Source organism: Cebus imitator, unplaced genomic scaffold (genome assembly GCF_001604975.1).
Source record: "Cebus imitator isolate Cc_AM_T3 unplaced genomic scaffold, Cebus_imitator-1.0 Scaffold367, whole genome shotgun sequence".
Classification (NCBI taxonomy): Eukaryota; Metazoa; Chordata; class Mammalia; order Primates; family Cebidae; genus Cebus; species Cebus imitator.
The window spans coordinates 1,109,900-1,131,665 of record NW_016107682.1 but is presented as its reverse complement, the minus strand read 5'-3'; the positions used below and the strand labels follow the sequence as shown (position 1 = coordinate 1,131,665).

The following is a 21,766-nucleotide window of genomic DNA, read 5'->3' as shown; positions in this document are numbered from 1 at the left end:
TGCCAGATGTAGGTGATGGGGAGGAAGGCAGCAAATCACACTGCCACGTGTGTACCTATGCAACAATTTTGCATGTTCTTCACATGTACCCCAAAACCTAAAATGCAATAAATAAATAAATGGGGTGGGAAAGATAGATTTGGTGCTTTTATGTCCAGTACAAAATATTTTATTTATAATGGTATATTAATTACTATTTACCTTGATTTTTTTTTGTTTCATTCATATAAGATTTTTTGCATGTAAAAAACAAAGGCAGTTTTGCATATTTTGTAAAATGTTTGGATACTTTTCTATGTCCATGGAGATGATGTTTTTATTCTCATTGAACTGACTTGAAATATCAGTTTGGGGATATAGTGACAAAACCAGACCAAGGATGCTCTTACTTGATACCTGGTATATTAATTAGTTACCTACTGGTGTGTAACAAATTACTTCAAAACTTTGCAGCCTGAAGCAACAAACATTATCATAGCTTCTATGGGTTGGGAACCTGGGAGTAGCTTAGCTGGGTGGTTCTGGCTCAGGGTCTGTGATGGAGTAGCCAGCAAGCTGTTGACTGGGATTGCAGCCATCTGGGGCTCGGCAGTCTGTTTCCAAGGTCCCTGGAGGAGTTCTTGGTGGCCATACCTCCTTGCTGGCTGTTGGCACCTCAGCTTCCTGCTATGTGGGCCTTTCTGTAGACTGCCTAGGTGTCCTCATGACATGGCACCTGGCTTCCTCAGTGCAAGCCATCTGAGAGGGAGTCCAAGATAGAAGTTACAGTCTTCTGCAATCTAATCTTGGAAGTGACATGTCATCACTTCTGTTGATCATTTGGACTAACTCTGATACAGTGTGGTGGGGACCACATCTTGGAGGTAGACTCTCACACTTGGAATGCCCTGTGCTATCCAGAAGACCACAAAACAGCCTAGGGAACGTATATTTCTGGGCAAATTTCTTGGATAGTAGCCATTTATTAAAGCAATTAATTAATGTAACCATTTATCAAGTGGCATCCTGCTGACTTAAATGAGTTAATGTTTAATTAGGATGTAAATAATTCTAGTGTAAATTTTTTAAGAACCTTAAAGCACCCTGAATCTTATTTGGATTTAGTTCCAGATGTGAATAAATCAAAGTTCAAGTGGTTGCTTTTACAAGTATTTTAATTCCTAAGTGTTAAAGAATTAGGAAGTTTAGAAATAGCTGCACTAATTTAGATAATGAAAAAGCCAATGTTTATTTCAGTTCCTAATTTTTTTCCATTCTTTCACCCTCACCCCTCACTTTTTTTTTTAATTAAGGTGGTCCACTTGGCTCGGAATCTTATATACTTTGGATTTTATAGTTTCAGTGAGTTATTAAGGCTAACAAGAACACTTCTGGCTATTTTAGACATTGTACAGGCTCCCATGTCATCATACTTTGAAAGATTAAGCAAATTTCAAGATGGAGGTAAGAATTTTGAGAAATGTTATAATATCATTGTTATTACTTGGAAGTAAGATAAAAAACAAAACTACAGAGAAGGGGGTGCTATTGTGTACCTGATAATATATGTGTGCATATGAACACAAGTCCTTTGATAGGACTGAGTGATAATATGGTGGATTTACAAACATGCATGTCTGTTTATAATGCTAAAGCTTTGAAAGGTAAATTTATAAGATCAGATTCCATCTTTAGCAACTAACATTATAGTCAAGCCACTCATGAAAATATTATGTGTTAAAAAATGAAAACATCTTGATATTTATGGTCATCTTGGTATGTGTCATCTGCTGGCTGTGCTCCACAGCAGGGCTTAGAAAGATGGGAGGAAAGGGCTGGCAAAGTGTCATGCCAGAGAAGTAGTGAATGCCACTCCAATATGGGAGCCCGTGGAGTGAAGTGGAGAAGAGAATGGGCTTTCAAGGTAGAATGCCTATATTCAAACCCTGCCTTGACCATTTAGAAGGAACCTACCTTCTGTATGATTTTTCTTTTCTCACCTGAGATATGAAGATGATAATAATAATATCCTTCTCACAGTTTACTTGCAAGAATTAAGGGAATGTATATAGTGTATTCAATGGACTTTCAACAGTGCCTGTCTCATAAGTCAATACAAAGTTTTATAATGATTGTCTTGGGTTGGATACCCTAAAAACATCCTGAGATAGAGTCTTGTTTTATAGAAGGTATATTGAGGAGTGCACTTGGATATATACCTGTTAGGAAGTGAGGAAGGTAGGACTGGGCAGATGGAGAAGCTCATCTGCAATGCATTTATGACTGAGAACTCAGCTGATCCTGTAGGGAGCTCTATAGCTGGGATGCTCCTTGGAATTGTCACAAATTAAGGCAAGGGAGGCCACACTTTGTATCAGCCAGCTATTAGCTGCGTGGCTTCATCTTGGTGGGGGCTGTGTAACATTGGGTAAGAGTCTGTCCTAGCGAGAGATACAGCTGTAAGTGGTTAGTAACCAGGATGCCCAGGGCAATAAAAGCCTCAGACCTGAAGAGGGAACATGGGTGGATAGGATAGTATAGTATCCACTACAACATCCACTACAGGATTAAAAGGGCAAAACCAGAAATCTGATTTCAGACATAAAGAAGAAAGATCTAATTAAGGATTACAAATGGGCAACTTACAGTAAGCTGAAGTAATTAATTGCTGCCATCCAAATCTCAATTTTTTTTACATCTTTCAAAAAACTGTACAAATCAGTAAGAAGCCAATTGAACCACATAAATCCCTCACCTTCAACATAACTAGAAGTTAGGGGACAGTGCAAATGCTAGTTACTGTAAGTAGAAAAATAAACATTCATTTTTAGTACAGCTGCCTGGTGAGCTCCCATTGCAAGCTTTGAGGATGGTGAGTGGTTTTCAGAGAAACTGGGGAAGAGAAAAGGGATCGTGTGCAAAGGGAATGAAATGAAATTGTATAAAAATCATCCTCAGAAAGAGAAAGTCTATTTAGGTATGAAAATATGGAAAAAGTATCCAGGTAGATAAAAGCACCAATTAAAAAGGAAGGAACTTGAAATAGCACAGGGAGCTTCCAGGGCTGAACAAGGTTGCAGGTAAGGGAAGGGTACCCCTTCAAGTCTTTTGGTGAAGGAAAAAGAGGCTAGAATACTACAAGAGAAAAGAAACCCAAAACATTGATGGACATATCACTCCTCCACCGACCTCCACCAAAAGCCACATTTTAAAGAAACTGCACTTCATGACTCTGACCGGAGGGGGCGCTCTTGAACCAGAGATCCTATAAACCCACTCATTGTCAATCCTGTCCACCAAATGTGTAAATGTCATCAGTCTCACTATGTGAAACTGCTGTAAGACCAAAACAAAATGAAAAAATCAAAACACTTCAGTGGATAGAAATTCCTCTGTGAAAAGCTACCATGAAGCAGAAGAATATTTAATGTGATACTCTAAATGGAATTAAGTAGCTTCTAGCACATTGGACTATGGTAAACATTTTGACTGAAATTCAAAAACTAAGATCAGAAATGGACCAAAACCCAAGAAGAAATGGAATAAAAGTTGAGCTCAGGAAAGAAATAGAATAAAATGGTTGGCTTTATTTATTCATTTATTTTTACAAATACAGATTAAAATATGAGGTGTTTAAGAGAGAATAGATTTGAAGGAAAATCTATTAGGGGACATTGAAGAAAGGCAGGAGAACAATGATGAGAATGACAATGATCCAAAGAAACAAGTGGTGAGGGTGGGAAGGAAAGTGGTTGAAATGGAAGAAAGGCAAAGAAGAGCCACCATATGAATAACTGGAGTCCCTGAAGAAGAAAAACAAGAAAATGGAATAGAATGAGTATTTAAATTTGCAATCAAAGAGAACACCCTGGAAATAAAAGCAACCTGAATCTACATGGTGTGATTATCCAGAATGGTAATCTCTAAGATAATAATAAAATGATTATATATAGTATATATTCAGAGAGAGAACAAACAGGGTTTGAGGGAGGAACTATGAAAGCAAATAGAGAAAAAAGGAAAGGGTATATGAATAGCCTTTACTATTATTGCATCTTTAATGTAAATTGAACATTTTATAAAAATAAGTCTGTGAACAACATATGAATGAGAACAAAGCAAAGACTAAAAGGTGTAGTTGTTAATAAAAGAGCAGGGACATGCAGGTGGTCTATACAAATTCTGCTGCCTGAATTTCACTAGTGAGACTCCTTTTACTACTCCCAAGGGGTACATAACACTTGAAATGTCCATAATAAAGCTTCCTGTTATGATGCTTTTACAATCTTCAATCTAAACTAAATTATTCTTAGAAAGCTGGAAATTGATCCTGACTTTTGATCTCAGTGCTTAAAATCTGCCTTCAGTGTTTCACCATAAAGAGTATTTTATTAAAGATTTATTTTTTTAGAGCAATTTTAGGTTCATGGCAAACTTAAGAGGAAGATGTGGAGATTTTTTAAATTTATCACCTGCCCCCCAACAGGCATAGCCTCCCCATATTAACATCCTCCACCAGAGTGGTACATTTGATACAATTGATGAACCAACATTGACATCATTACTGCCAAAGTCCATTGTTGACATTGGATTCACTCTTGGTGTTGCACATTCTATGTATTTGGACAAATGTATAATGACACATCTCTAACATTGTAATATCATACAGTGTCTTTTCACTGCCTTAAAAATTCTCTGTGCTGTGCGTATTCAACCCTATTCCCACCTCCTCATCACCCCCTGGCAACTGCTGATCTTTTTCTCTCTCCATAGTTTTGCCTAAGGAAAATATTTTTTTCCCTTGGAAAATTTGCTGCCTTGTTTGCAGTCTCCACCATCCTGTTTATATCTGCCCTCAAAGACACATACGTTTATTTTTTATAAATCTCATTTTTTAGTGAATTCCATTTACTTCTAGATACCTTAATTATTCTTTTGGCAATCTGATCATCATTTACTAATTTGTTTAATAAGAAACTATTGAACAGTTACTATATGCCAGACACAGTTCTAGTCACTGGGAATAAGTAACGAACAAGATAAAGTTGTTAGCCACAGGGAAGACAATTAATAAATAAATAGGCAAAATTTCTTTTTTCTCCTATTGGGAGAAACAGCCAGATTATCTATCTATCTATCTATCTATCTATCTACCTACCTACCTACCTACCTACCTATCCATCCATCCTGTAGCACCTGATAATGTTGTGAAGAAAAATAAAGTAGGTCAATGATATGAAGACTGATGGAGTGAGGGAGGGCAGAATTTTGTTTTAAGTTTTATGGACAATCTCTGGAAGGATTTGAGAAGGGATTGATATGACCTGCTCGCTGAATGGAGAATAGAGAATATGTGGGCAAAAATGTCAATGTAATGAAAGATAAAGGAGGGCTGAGAAACAGTTTCAGATTAAAGGAGATTAAAGAGACATAACAACTAAATGCAATATGTGATTCAGCACTGGACCCTGGATTAGGAGAAATATTATCTATAGAAGATATTATAAACACAAGTGATAAAATTTGAAAACGGATTGTAGGAATATGGATTGCATGTTACATTTTAATATTGTATCAGATTTCCTGACTTTTGTAATTATACTGTGCTTAGCTAAGCCAGGGTACTTGCTTTTAGCAAATACATGGTGAAAAATTGAAAGTTGAAAGGTTATGATATCTGGAACTAAGTTTCAAATAGAGCAGGAAAGATGTGTGTGTGTGTATGTGTGTGTGTGTGCCTGTGTGCGTGTGTGTGTGGGGGGTAGGGGGTGTATGTGGAGACAGAGAGAGACGCAAATGTGGCAGCATTTGTGAATCTGATCAATCTGGGCAGAAGCTATGTAGGAGTTCTTTGTACTATTCTTGCAATTCTTCCTATAAATTTGAAAGGTTTTTAAAACAAAAAGTTAAGAACTTAAAGAATTAACCTGGTAGGAAAAGGATTTATGTTATGCAAGGTGACAATTCAAACTTCAAGAATGCTCTTACAACTCTACTAGGAGATGTGTTATTAATATTATAGCTGGGTTCTCTATTAGAGTATAAATTCCTAACAAAGGTTCTGTGAGACTGTGTAAATTCTTAACAGAAAATACAAGAAGAAACACTTTTCTGGAATCTCCAAATGTGGATACAGGATTGTCAAGCATGGGAAAAATTCCTGTGGTGCAGGGTGAGACAAAGGTCGATGCCAGAGAGGAAATCCCAGATTGTGGAAAGTACCTAGAGAAAAAAAAAAGACCTATCATTTTAAAGATCAACTTCTAGGAGTCATAGCAACGTTACCACATTGCAGTACTCAGTGTATCATCCTCTTGGCTCTTTGATATCTAAATAATTTGAATTGTATTTTCTTCTTTTTTATACGGACTTCTCTCATACTATAAATGTTTTTTTCTTTTTTAATGAAAGTTTATCTTCAATGGGAAGTCATTTGCAAAGTACATTTTTTTTTAAAAAAAGTGGTTTTATAAACATTATTGCTAGATAGACCAGTTCCTTTAAGTAAATGAGACAGTTCTGTATGCTCATACCATGTCTGGAAAATTTTATGCAATAGAACTATATCTTTTTTATCCCTCTCTCACTTCCCACTTGCTAATTCTTCTCCAGCACAGTTGGGGTTGGACATGCAGAAAAATGTGTTTGGCAGGTCAGACGCAGGAGAGCGGAAGAGGAGGCATATCTAGAAGGAAAGGCTTACAGTTCCTGGAGTTCCATTTTGTGCCAGCCTCAGTGGCGCCAGGCTTAACTAGGATGTGCATGCACAGCATTCATTTGTTTTTCTGGGAAATCCTGTAGGTTTAGATGCCAGTGATGAGTGTTTGCAGTGGTGGAGATGGCTGGCTTGGAAAGTGGCAATTCCAGAAGTTTTCTTCTTCTGCCTCCTTGGTCACACACGCAGCCCACCTCAGTGTCACTGTGAGTTGTCTCCATCCTAGAGCTGGTAGGGAGTCTGCATTCAGCTTCCAAGCTGTGGCTGCTCCCTGTCACAATGTAGTTGGCATGCTTGGCAGAAATTGCTAGGCTCAGAAGCAGCCTTTCATCTTTGTGCCCTAAAGGTGGTCCATTCAGAAAATGATTGAGGCTTGCTCTTATGGAGACACAGGGAGCTGGCACTGCTCCAGCCTTCACTGTAGTGAAATAGAAGATTTAGGTCTTCAGAACTATCAATGTAATACCTTTCATTGGCTGTACAGTCACTTAAGAAATATTGTTTTCAAACAAATGTATTTGCTCCCAGGAGGCTGTGTTGTTGAGTCAATTTGCTTTACCTAATACTTATGATTTGCTCTCAGTGATTTTAAATGCACAGGCACCATTCAGTATAATTGATCTTTTTGAGTAGAAAGATTATGGCAAGCTCTGTTCTTCTTTGTCACTTACAGAAGTTAAAAGCAAATGCACATATGCACTGATTAACTGAATATTTTCCATGTTCTTTGCAAATATTTCATTTTTAAAGTTTTCATCTTTTTGTACTTGCTGAAGGATATACAATCCAAAGCTTTCTATTTCTAATAATTAAGAGCCCTTTTTTCTTTTGTAACAGCACAGGTATGTTTCGTTGTACTGGAGAGTCACTTGAATAGTTGAGGACAAATGTGAATCTCACTTACACATCTATGGAACAGCATGATATGTGTGTAACTGTATCATTTGAGTATCCTATCCTCTCCATGTGATTATGTATGTGGTTAGAATAGAGAAGTTGACAGAGTCTGGAAATGGTTTGGGTCTGTTTTGTTACTTAGTTATCCTGTTAATATCCTTCTACTTATCTGTGTTTGCTGTTTGAATGGAACTGGGGTTCAACTTTGAATCTCCAACATGGAACAATAAAGTCTACATCATTGAGTGAACTTTGGGCTTAATTAGAGTGTCCAACACACCACTACAATTTCTTTTCACTATTGTCTTCCTTCCCATCCTTGAACTCACCATAATTGGAAAAGCCAGTAGATCATAGAAAACTATCAAAAGACCAACCAAGAGCTGAATAGTTTCTTTGTAGCTTCTCTCATTTTGCTTTTTCACAATTCCAAATTCTTGGTAGCTTCCATAGCTAAGCACTGAAATGGGGGCCTGTTCCCAGTTAGTAACCAGATAATCCCTTTTGTTGGCATATATGTTATGATGTAGAAAATGCGGAGTCACTAAAAAAAAATCAATGGAGAATTCCATTTGTTTGTAGGACTTCTTTTTCTTTGAGGTTTCAGGGTTGGAAATGAAGTGCCTTTGGCCTTAGGGAATAAGATACAGGCAACCACAGCAGCCTGGAATTATCCTCCTTCCCTAAAATAATTCTGCTGTCCCAAGTGACTTACAGCCCTGTGGACCCAACTCAGGGTAGGGTGGAGATAGGAGGCAAAGTAATGAGATGCACTTTGAATATATGTGTGTCCAGGAGTACCCCTTCACCTAGGAGATTTGGGGAACAAAGTAAGAGGATGTCAGTTCTCCATCTCCTGGCAAAGAACCACTTGCTTCTTCAGTTTAAATTTTTTGGTTGTTTGCCTTTATAGGGACTTCACATTATCTACTTTGAAGTGTTTTTTCCTGGCAGCATAGTTAACTATTAAAAAGGAGATGAGAGGGGTGGGGCAGAAACATTTTAAAATATTGTTGTATGGGTGAGAAAGGAAGAAAATATTTGCAGCCAGAAAAAAAAACTGCCTAAAAATAATTTCTTCTTTTATAAAACTATGAAGTTAGTCTAAATATGATCTTTGCAGTCTCCTTTAGTTCAAAATTGACTCTTTGAAGATTAGTATGTAATCTTTCTTTATTCATCGAATGGCATTCTTTTTTTGTGTGTGTTGCGAAACACTCTTTTAAGCAAATATCTATGAAACTTTTGTTCTGATTAATAGCTATGATTGTTCTTTGTAAGATACTAGCTTGAATGTCTTGAAACCAGACACCCTAGTTCACTGAATATACCCAGAGTATCTTACAAAAAAGAAAGGAGGGGAAAGAAAGAAAGGGAGAAAAGAAAGTCTCAACTGAATGTGAGGTGAGACCATGAGGAAGTATATATGTGGAGATGGGGGATTAGAAAGAACAGAAAAGGGTTCAGTTTAAGGATCAAAACCAAAAAGAGCACATACCTAAGGTGCAAGCTAGCTTCCTTTTAAAGACTCTTCCCGGTGTTCATCTCTTTTTAATTTTTCAACTGACTGAGCTCTTTTAAGGTCTCTGCAAAGGAGTTAAGTTTGCAGTGGAGTTCACAGTGCTAAGAAGTGTTAGAAAAGTTTACGTGCAAAAAGAAGGCACCACCAATTACTGTTCATCACTTGAAAAACTGTTCATGGATTTCTGGACTTGCTCTTCCCAGCACCATGCTACCTCTGGACATTCAGGGTTATTTTTCTTGAGATGACCCGATTCTGTCTGTCTTCCCTCTGTCCATGCTCTGCATTCACTGAGGTCCCTTTGCTTCTGAAAGAACTGTCTTATCTTGATTAAGTACCATGTTCCCCACCCTTACCCATCTTGTCTATGCAGTTACCTTCTTCCTGTACCTTCTCTCCATCCAAATCATACACTTAAATCAGGGGAAGCTTTAGACTCTAAGAAAAGTCAGGAACATGGGTATACTCCCATCCACAGTGGGAGGTTTCCTTCTTGTCCCTTCGTGTCTGTGTGTATTGTATGAGATGAGCATGTACTTCTCATAACATCTTGAAATTCTTCCACTGACTTTTAAATAACAGCAGCAATGACAATAATTCCGAGCAATTCTATATTTATTGCCAGCTGTGTTCCTCAGGAAGCAGACTGTGGGACAGGATTAGCATGAAGGAGACTTTTTAAGGAGAGCTCTTAGGATCAATACCAGTGGAATGGGAGCAAAAGGAGGATTGGGAGAGGGAGAAGTGATGCAGTTTAGTGGAGGCTTCTGGGAGGTTGGTTGGGATGTCCTTCAGTGCTGTCTCCATTAGGGTGAGGGTACTGAGCCTTTATGTCCCTGTAGGCTGCTCTAGAATGGGTGAGTGACCTTGCTTGAGGTACCTCTCTTCACACTAGTTGTCTTAGTCTGCCTGGGCTACTATAACAAAAATACCATATACTGGGTGGCTTGTAAACAACAAGCAATATTTCTCACAGTTCAGGTGGCTGGGAAGTCCAAGATCATGGTTGATATGGTTTTGCTGTGTCCTCACCCAAATCTCATCTTGAATTGTAGCTCCCATAATTCCCATGTGTCATGGGAAGGGCCCGGTGGGAGGTAATTGAATCATGGGGGCAGGTTTTTCCTATGCCATTCTTGTGATAGTAAATCTCACGAGATCTGATGGTTTTATAAAGGGGAGTTCCCGTGTACATGCTCTTTGCCTGCTGCCATGTAAGATATGACTTTGCTCCTCATTTGCCTTCAGCCATGATTATGAGGCCTCCCCAGTGATATGGAACTGTGAGTCAGTTAAACCTTTTTCCTTTATAAATTACTGCATATCAGCCCTGTCTTTATTAGCAGCTTGAGAACAGACTGATATAATGGTGACAGCAGATTCAGCGTCTGGTGAGAGCCTGCTTCCTGGTTGATAGATGGTGCTTTCTACTGCCTGGGCTCCACAGCTCAGCAGGGCATCCCTTGGAATCCGGGTGGAGGCAGAAACTCCTTCCCAACCCAACTCTCCCACAGCTTTGCAGGACACAGTGCATGCTATAATGGCACCTACTGGAGCCATACCTGGGGCAACCTAGGAGCTCAGTGATGGGGTATGGGGAAGTAAAGCCCATGATGTGAGGTGGTACCCCCTCTTTTGAAATCTTTTTGCCCCCTAGCTCCTTATATTCTGGGCCTGTGTTGGAAGGGGCATCCCTGATGATCTCCTAAATCTGTTGGGATTATTCTCCTATTGTTTTGGACAGTAGGTCCTGGCTTCTCTTTAGATGGCTAACTCATCTCCCCATTGTCATGATAAATAGCACCTAGCTTCCCTTGAGATGCCTGATCCGTAGTAAACTCTTTATCAAATGGTCACTTGGCCACACTTCCAAACAGACTTTCTCATATTTTTCAGTATGGATAGGCTGAGGATTTTCAAAAAATTTAAGTTCTGTTTCCTTTTTATTAACAATTTCATCTTTAAGCCATGTCTCTTTTCTCACATTTTACTGTAAGCAGTCAAGAGGAACCAGACATTCTGTCAACACGTTGCTTACATATTTTTCACCCAAGTATTCAGTTTCATCTCTGGCAAGTTTTACCTTCTATAAAACAGTAGGGCATGAACACAATTCAGCCAAGTTTATTGTTACCTTACAACAAAGATGGCCTCTTCTGTAGTTTCCAATAAGATGTTCCTTATTTCTATCTGAGACCTCCTCAGCATGGACTTCAACATCCATATTTCTACCAATGTACTGTTTGTGACCTTCTATGAATTCTTTAAGAATACTCTTAGAGAATTCTAAGAGTATGAGAACTACAAGCTTTCTTTGTAGCTTTCCTCCTGTCCTCTGAGACTTCACAGAATCATCCTAAATGTTTATGGCAATGTTGGCTTTTTCTAGGATGCACCTCAAAACTCCTCCAACTTCTACCCACTACCCAGTTTCATAAGACTTCTACATCTTAGATATTTCTTATAGTAGCATCCCACTTCTTGGTATGACAGTTTTCTGTCTTAGACTGTTTGGATTGCTATAACAAAAAATACCATAAACTAGGCAGCTTCTAAACAACAAACATTTATTTCTCATAGTTTTGGAGGCTGGGAAGTCCAGGATTATGGTGCCTGCAGATTTGGTGTCCAGTGGGGGTCTGTTTTTGGATCACAGATGGCATCTTCTTACTGTGTTCTGACTTGGGAGAAGGGCAAGGGGAATCCATTTTGGGCATCTTTTAAAAGAACCCTAATTCCATTCATGAGGACTCTTCCTTCATGACCTAATCACCTCCCAAATGTTCTACTTCTAACACCGTCATTTTGGAAGAGAGTATCTCAACATATACATTTTGGGGGGACACAAACACAGGGCTGGCAGTTGAGGACTGTCCTCTGAGTAGCACTCCAGCAGCTTGGGGAGTAGTCCTTCACTTCTGAAAGGGAATCTGGGCAGGACCATCACAACATCCACAACACTTATCTTCTTTTCTAGTGCCCTAAGTGTAAACATTTTGGGTCAAGACTCATATCTTGTCTTGGTCCATTTTGCACAACAGGCCTTTTGTGGAATGCTGTTTTTCAGATGTTGAGGAAGATTTCTGTGCCATTGTCATGTTCTGAGTTTGGTTCTCTCTCTTTATTTATTTACTTTTTTCGAGTTGGAGTCTCGCTCTGTCATCCAGGCTGGAGTGCAGTGGTGTGTTCTCAGCTGACTGCAACCTCCACTTCCCTGGTTTAAGCAATTCTCCTGCCTCAGCCTCCTGAGTAGCTGGGATTACAGGCACACGCCACCATGCCTGACTAATTTTTTAGTATTTTTAGTAGAGAAAGGGTTTCACCATGTTGGCCAGACTAGCGTCGAACTCCTGACATCAGGCAATCCTCCTCGCTCAGCCTTCCAAAGTTCTGGGATTACAGGTGTGAGCCACTGTGCCTAACCATGAGTCTGGTTCTCTTATCAGCTTTATGTTATGCTGGCTGAACCTGTAAGTCCTTTCTGGATTAATGTGTAATATCTTTTGTAGAATGCCTGAGACTGGATAATGTATAATGAACAGAAATTTATTGCTTACAGTTCTGGAGGCTGGGAAGCTGAGGGTTGAGAGGCTGGGAAGCTGAGGGTTGAGAGGCCAGCATCTGGCAAGGATCTTCTTGCTATGCTGCCTCTTGGTGGGAGGGCAAAGCAAGCAAGAAAGTGCAAGGGGAAGATAGTGTTGAACTTACTCTTTTATAAAAATCCACTCCTGAATAATGCCATTAATCCATTCATAAGGGTATTGCTCTCATGACCTAAATACCCCTTAAACATCCCACCCCCCAACTTCATAACATTGGGGATCCAGTTTCCAACCCATGAGCTTTGGAGACACATTCAAGCATTCAAGCCATAGTAGATGTCATGGGAAATAGAGATTATGGAGAAAAATAAAAATAAATTAAAACATGTAAACATGTAACAAAGTTCTAGGCATGAAAACAATGGCTAGAAGCTTCCTATTTCTAGGTGCCCCAGAATCACTGGCATCAGAAACCTGCTCTAGGCAGCAAGTCCTTTGCAGGATGCTCTTCCTCAAGAGCTGAGAAAGATTTCTGTGCCATTCTGAGGTTCTCAGCCTGGTTTTCTCACCAGCTTTGTGCTATGCTAGTTGCTCCTCTAAGTCCTTGCTGGCTTAATGTGTAACATGTTTTACTTCCCCACCACAAGCTTTTATAAGTTTTAGAAAAAGTATCTTTATAACTATTAGGCCTCTCTTAGTTAACAATGGTGCCTAAAAGGACTCTCCTCATTCCACCTACTAGCTTCTCTCTGTTTCAAGAGGGTGTCAAGCACATACTCTACACTAGATCATGTTCCTTTTAAAAATCAAATGCACATAGTAAAATAGAGGGTAATAACTATGTAATGTATGCCAGGCTAAACATCGGACAAGGGATTACTATATAAAGTTATCTATTATTTATATGGAATACCTGGCACACCTCTAGGTCTTTTGTACATTTTTATTGTTAATCCTTATCACAGTCCAGCAAGTTGGGTATTATGGTCCTGATTTTGCCCAGGAATTAAGCTTTTAGATAGGTTATATACTTTGCCTAAGATCAGACAGTTTGTATGTAGCTTGCTGGAAATTTTGAATTCAGGTTTCTTTTCTTTTTCTTTTTTTCTCTTCTTTTCCTTTTTCTCCCTTCTTTACAGCTGGTGTTTTCTATTATTATTTTATTGCTTTCTTTATACACAGATGACTTCCTCATGTGCAGGGACTCTTTTCTACTTTTTCCAAGTTTCCCAAGAAAGTTCAGTGCAACATAGTACATATCTATGAAAGAGTTTTGATTTGGCTGGAAGTTATTTTTCAGGTCATATTAAAGAGATTTGTTTTTAATGTTTTTAAACAAAGAATCACTCCTCTGTGAATGGTTGTTTGGCTTGTCTCAGAAAAGTTTCAATCCCAAGTCTTAAAAGTTTTACCAGCTAAAGATCTCTCAAAGCTAGATATTCCTTTTCCTTTCCTGAAATAAATTTCTGATTGTTCTCTCTGACTGTTTTTTGGCTCTTTCTCCACATTCCAACATAAAGATCTTTCTAAATCACATACTCTGGTTCTTTATTTAGCTCTCATCATCTACAGAGAATAATAACTCAGTTTTTTAAATTGGTGCCCAAGGGTCTTCATAATCTGAGTTAGACATCTCTAGCTCTGTCTCCTGCTGTTTCCCCAGTAATACTAAGCAATTGTATCTCCTTAGACACCTTGCTGTGAGCTACTCATATGAGTATCTCATATATACTTTCAGATTTCACTATCGTTAGGATGAATGTGTGTTAAGTGACATGCCTTATAAAGCATTTATACATTTGAAGCTTGAAAATATTTAGAGACCCTATTATTTCAGACATATTCGTGTGTCTTTCTTAATTTTATGATTGTTTTTTATAAAGTTGTCTTTTCTAGCAGACTTATAGAAGATTCTATGACTCTTAGAGTTACTATATAGTTTATTCAGTAACAGAGATTCAGATTTATTGACTGAGAGTATCATAGTGGTAAGTAAACTATCAAAATAGATTCTATTTCTGGTTCTATGGGTGACTTGTACCATGTCAAATATATTACTATATACCTAATTGGTTTTCAAAATATTTATTGAGTGAAATGTATTTAATATATGTAAATTATATGCTTTATACAAATATGTGTTTGAATCACAACAGTATTACTAGATTGTAACACTGTAAGTATATGATTATTTTTCTTTTTTAAAAAAATATTATTTTTTTAAGTTCTAGGATACATGTTTAGGACCTGCAGGTTTTTTACATAGGTAAACATATGTCATGGTGGCTTGCTGATGTTTTTGTACTCACATTGCCTGACTGAGTTAATAGGTCAGGATCAATCCCTAAGAATGACCCTACAAAAATGAGAATGACTGAAGAGGGTCATGTTGTTCTCAGCAATCTACTACAGCTATTTTTCTATAGTTATAAATATTGCTTGAGGCCAGGCATGGAGGCTCATGCCTGTAATCCAAGCACTTTGGAGGCCAAGGCGGGCGGATCACCTGAGGTCAGGAGTTCAAGACCAGCCTGACCAACATGGTGAAAACCTGTCCGTACTAAAAGAAATTAGGGGGACATGGTGGTACATGCCTGTAGTTACAACTACTCAGGAGCTGAGGCAGAAGAATTGCTTGAACCAGGGAGCCAGAGGTTGCAGTAAGCTGAGATCCTGCCACTGCACTCCAGCCTGGAAACAGAGTGAGACTCCATCTAATATATAATACATACATATTATATATATATATATGTGTGTGTGTGTGTGTGTGTGTGTGTGTGTGTGTGTGTATTGCTGGAGCCTCAGCATCTGATGTCTTCAGGTGTTAATATGCTTGCATAGTCTCCAAGTTCTTACAATTTCTGGTGACCTCCTATAAGGCTTATTGTTGGAACCCAAACACAAACTTATAGAATGCTGGGATAGAAAGGAACCATATACATTATCTATACAATATATGAGCTTCATATCTTCATGCAATATCCATTAAAAATGGTCACATAGGATCTCCTTGAACACCTGGAGTGACCAAGATTTTACTTCTGCAATGGGTAGGCCTTTTTTATTTTTCACAGCTCTAATTATTAGGTCTTTTGTTTGGTTATCCTCTATGCAGACTTCCCTCTCACTTCCAGCAAACAGCCTCATTTCTGTTGCTTGTTGAACTGCACAGAAATACAACATCCCTTTCACATGTCTGGTCTTTCTGTGCTTGAAAATGGTTAGTTAGCACATCACCTGCCTTCCCCCTTCTCTCTGTATAGTCCTATGCAATTCCTTTAGCAGTTCCTCTTATGATTCAATTTAATTTATCACTGGTTTGACTGGCACAGAGGCAAAGACAGCTACATTCGCCTTCATTCTGAACCCTTTTATAATGTAGCCTAGGTGAAAATGAGTGTTTTGGTAACAGTGACATAATATTGATTCCTACTAAACTTGAACTCAACTAAAATTCTAATTTGTTTTCTTTTACATCACATTTTCCCCCATCGTGTTCTTGAGTTGGTTTTATTTGGCTCTAAGCATATATCACCTTTTATATTTTGATTTTACCATGTTGGATTTAACCTGTTATTTTCAACCTATTTATATAGTTTTGGAATTTGATAAGTCATTCACTATATTAGCCATCCTTGCTTGTTTCATGTTATCTTTGCGTTTGAGAAGCATGCTGTCTCTGACTTCACCCAAGTCAATGACAAAAATACTGATTTAGTCAAGGCAAGAACAAAGCAGCAAAGAGCCAGAGGCCCTTCTGTGCTTTAACATTGATCATTTACCCAGTATTCTTTGACATAATCATGTAACTAAAATCATACCTATGAAACTACATTAGCCAATACATGCATCTGTGGTGTGAGAAATCAAGGGCGCAGTTGCCTTTGATGGTAGGGCTGGGGAGAAACTGGGGGGGAATTGACTGTGAAAGGGCACAAGAGAGCTTTCTAGGGTGATGGAAATGTTCAGTAACTGGTTTGCATGTGGTTCATATTGTATATGCCTTGTAAGAACTGCTCAAACCTTTCATTTATGATCTGTGCATTTCACTGTAAGTAAATTACATCTCAGTGATGAAAACAGCATGCACATTCGTTACTTATATTACCAACTATTAAGCATTGAAGATCAGTTTTGCAAATTGAAATCTTGAGATTTGGAATACTGAAATGGCTTTGTCAATATTTGACAGTGATGAAATCCAAAATAAGTTGCAGAACACAGCCACTATTTTATATGAATTGCTTTTTCAGTTCATCCTTTGAATAATGCTTCTTTAGTGTGTGGGATATAAAACAGTTTTCTTCTAAGTAGTCCACTTGATATTCAATAAAAGATGGATAATAACATTACTATGCTTTGGTTACATGCTTTTGGTTGGTTTTTGTTTTGTTCTATTTCTAAGCCCTTGGAAACTTGGAATCTGTAAGCAGTCTATTAATGCACTGTGTTCAGTGGTGTTTTATTTAGAATGAAGAAAATTAGGTATCATATTATCTGCTTCTTCCATTAAGTATTCTTTATAAAGTACTCTTCTGAAGGACATCTCCATTTAGAGGCAATATTGTGTTTCAACCATGCTGTATCATAAGACATTATGAACCATAATTATATGATGAAACCACATATTCATTAGAAAGGTGGTGACCACTATAATGGGAACATAATTAAATGGAGAAGAGTCGTTTTTCAGAGGTGTAGTAAAAGCATGCACGTGTCCTTTACTTTTCATTTTTAAAGTAATACCTTATAATTATATGGTACTTTTTATTCTTCATGGCTTTTTTTGCACGTATTATATAATTTGATTCTTACAAGAAGGTCCAACCTATTTTATAGGATTTAGATTCTGAACATAGGCTGATGACATGATTTGACAAAGATCACGCTTCTGTAATCTAAATCTTTCACTTCTTTCAAAACCTCATTAAAAATTGTATATCCTATATGGAGCTGTCCTTCACTGCCCTCATTCTAAGATAATTTCCCAGTTAAAAAAAATTCCTAAGCAATTTTGTGTGCCATCCATGCTGTACTATTACCATCATATCTGTATTCTACTTGTTCTTAATTTTTTTTATGGACATATTTTATGTTTTCCTGACCATATTGTAAATTCTTCTTCTTTTTCTATGTCTTCCCACCTGAGATGTCCCTGGGTATAGAGCCAGATGAACATTAGGTACTTTATGAATACTTTCTGAACAAGGGCTGCCCGTAAAATTAAATTGTGTAATATAAGCAAAATGGCACTAGTAATATGTGGCACGTCATATGTAATAAAAATTGGTTGGGTAAGATCACTTGAGAATAATGCGAGCAGATTTATTATACAATTAACAGAAAATCTACATTTCTTAGTACACAGTTTTAATTGGAATCTTTTCTTTCTGTAATTGCATTAGGGCTTTCTGAGTTCTAGTATAAAATTTTTGGAACTTTACAAAGTCTGTTAGTGAACCAGCGTCGTGTGGGGAAACATGATTCATGTTGAGATCATTTGAGACTCTGCCACTTTCTGGCTGTGTAAAGTGGGATCCATCTCCCAATCCCCACCGTGCTGTGAGGACCTAATGAGGTGAAGAGTGTATGTGGCCTGTGGCCTAGCAAGGTACATATGATATGATAAGCTCCTGATAAAGGCAGATTTCATTATCTTCTCTTATCTCATTGGTATCTATTTTATTAATACCTTTTAATAAATTTTTAAGTAACATGAAATTATGTATGCTTTTTGAAAAAAGGAGAAAGTATAAAGGAAAGTAAGCAAAACCTCAACTTGATGAAAGATGAAGTACTTTTAATGTAATGGAATCCACCTTTTAAATAATTATTAAGTCATTCTCATTTTTAATAGTTCATTTTATTATCGAATCTTTGTTATTCATGTGTTAATTTAACAAACATTTATTAAGTGAGATTTAGGCATCAGGCACTATTCCAGATGTTAGAAAAAGGCATAATCCCTGTCTTCATGGAGCTCATGTTCTTTTATGTCATTGGAGAGGGGGACTACAATAAACACATAGACAAATATATGATGTGATATGAGAGAGTGTTAATGCCATGACCGAAATTTAAAGGGGGTTCATGGATTGAGAGTGATGGAAGTTCTTTAGAGAGGGTGGCCAGAAGAGGTCTACCTAAGGAGGTGACATTGCATCACGAATCAGAAAGGAGTGAGAGAGCAAGCTGTGTGACCGTCTGGGCATCCAAACTCAAGGCAAAGGAATAGCAAGTTCCCTCCAGGTTCGACACATAGAATAAAAACCATGCATGTATGAACTACGTAGAACTATCTAGCTGTCCAGCTTTCCAAAATACTGTGAGCTAACTTGAAATTAGGAGTGCTGGTTAGATAAAATTGCTTTCTCTGGCTGTTTAATCTTCATTTTCCATTTAACCCAGTTTGCTACCATATTACCTATTACTCTATGGTCATTAGCTTAATTAAGGCTTGATCTTATGCTAATGTTTTTGTTTTCTTTGCATACAGAAAAGTCCTTTTATAACCCAGACCCTTAGCCACTGGGAGGAAGCACTGCTCCAGAGAATGTTTGAAAATGAAAACAGCTCTAGTTTTAGAAAGTATAGGCATTTTCCAGCAAGGGCAGGTTTATAAGGAGCTGCTGAGCTGGGATGGGAAATAGGAAGACTTTTGGAGTCATGTCTTTATGGTTGAACATTTTTCGGTTTCAGATGAGTTATTACAACAGCATATACACTTATTCAAATCCAACTATAAACATATGTTTCAGGGAAAATAAGACTAGTTTTTGGATTACCCATTTTTGGCCTCTATTGTCATAAAACATTGAGCTGACTTTAGTAGTCACAGAACAATTAAATGGCTGTGAACAATTATTCACAAAACTCTTTGAATCAAATATGTCTGTTATATCTTCTAAATGATGAGAATGTTTCAGAAATGTCTGACATTCATCAGGAAAATTCAAATTATAATTTTCATGTGTGTTCATAAGAGAAAAGCATTTCTAATAAAAAGAGAGAATAAAGATAACTTTAAGTAAAATAAATACCAGCAGACTTAAGGTAAATTTCAATCAAGATTCTCGCTTATACCTGCTATAAAGTCATACAACTGCCAGTGGTTGTTGAACCCAATAGTGTGATCCCCACAGTAAAATTATTTCTGAATAGGGCAAAATTAAGTTACGGTCAGCACAGCTGTAGTGTTAGGTTGCTTAATTTCTTATTGCTTTTCACTTTCCTGAAATGGGCAATAGAAACTTTGCCCACTGTTCTAAATCAAAGAACAAAGTAATTTATTCCCCAAGCACTCCCAGTCACAACTCTCAGTATGTCAGTATGCATTTGCTATACCTGGTCTTTTAGAGTTTTCTCCTGAGGGAATTAAGGTTAGTAAAAATATCTATGTAATCATATTTTGAAAGAACCTGAAAAGTTGATTAGTCATTCTTTTAAAGCAGTCCCTTCCTTTTTTAATGATGTCTTGCTCTGTTGCCTGGGCTGGCGTGCAGTGGTGCAATCTCAGCTCACTGTAACCTCTGCCTCCCAGCTTCAAACGTTACTCCTGCCTCAGCCCCCACGAGTAGCTGAAATTGCCAGCATCTGCCACCATGCCCGGCTAATTTTTGTATCTTTAGTAGAGACAGGGTTTCACCGTATTGGTCAGGTTGGTCTCTATCTTATGGCCTGATCCACCCACCTTGGCCTCCCAAAGTGCTGGGATTACAGGCATGCGCCACTGTGTGTGGCAATTCCTTCCTTCTTCTTTTGGACTTAGCAAAGAAGACTTCCATATTTTTAAATTATCCCAATATACTTTGTATGCAAATGCCAATTTTGGCTGCTGGTTTTATATAAAAGACACAGAAAAGCTGAATCTGTAAGCATTAAGTTGTTCAGAGAATTTATATTATAGTAGGCTTTTTCACTGAAAACTTTCTAGTCAATATTAACTAATTATGGTTGAGAAGTAGTAAAAACACTCTTCTTTTGCAATGTTGAGGATTAATCACCACTGATTTATCCCAACAGTTTAGAATTAGAAGTTTTTCAGTGGAGAAATGGATATTAGAAGCTTTGCATGGCTGTGATTTATGTAGTGTCTGACTTCATGTTTTTCAAGCTGTAATAGTTCACAATTTTTAGCACTTCTCATCACCACAGAGCAAATCCAAAAAATATAGCATCTTTTAATTTGAGGCCACTGAGCTGGCCATACATGGAAATGTCAAGAGAGTTTTGTGACGACCACATGACACAGGCATCTGAGGATGTGATATGACTGAGTGAACCCTCCCATTTCATTGATGACATGTGTTACCAATTACTGTGGATCTGGCTTCTGGATTTTAATTCCTTGGTGACAGGATCTATATTTGGGGAAAAGAATTGTCTGGGCTAACTTTCTATATAATAATCATTTGGATTAAATAATTATTTTCCATGCAAATCTAAATAAGATGCAGACACTGGGTGCCGAGGATTTGTGTGTGAATCAGGGGTAAGAATAACAAAGGAGCCTGTTCTGTATTAGTGGTGAGAAAGCATCTCTCCGAGGCAAACACATATACATACTCGAATCAAGTCTTGGATAAAGGTACTGGTTGAACATCGATGGCTCAAAACCGTTGCTAACAACCAGATGTGCCTCCCTGCAGTCCATGTAGCAAGCAGGGGGAGGGAAGTGGAAATACTCAATTGCCATGATTGTTTAAGAACCACAGACAATGAAGCATTCTGCCTCAAAGCTATTCTGATAGAAAAGAGGGGCTGGCTCAATTCCTTTTGCCTCAATTTTGTCCAAACTTGGAAATTACCCTTATATATACATTTTATCATGTTTTTTGGCTTATGCAAGTAGCAGTATAATAAAGGGTCTCAGACCTTCAAAATGAAAGCATCTGCCTGGAATATACCACTTTAGGAAAAATGTTACTTCTTTCCATACTCTAATATGTATTATTGGAGCGCTACCCTCTTATACTTAAATTGATTTCATGTATAGATAAGATAATGAATTTTCAAAGGCATTTCACCTTTTCATAATGTACAGATAATAGTCAATACCAGTGGCTTAATGGTAATTGTGGTCTGGTCCATTTAGATTCTCTTGTCATCTTT

General features: G+C 37.8%; 1 protein-coding gene across 7 annotated transcripts in view; it reads left to right on the top strand.

Moving 5' to 3' along the window:
- The window catches only part of ITPR2 (inositol 1,4,5-trisphosphate receptor type 2), a 494,659-nt gene that overhangs the window by 177,339 nt on the left and 295,554 nt on the right, over positions 1-21,766 (top strand). For all 7 annotated transcript variants that reach the window (XM_017507025.2, XM_017507023.2, XM_017507029.2 and 4 more), the window contains one exon: positions 1,293-1,443. In XM_017507025.2, the coding sequence (XP_017362514.1) occupies positions 1,293-1,443 (151 nt within the window). The remainder of the gene's footprint in view (positions 1-1,292; positions 1,444-21,766) is intronic.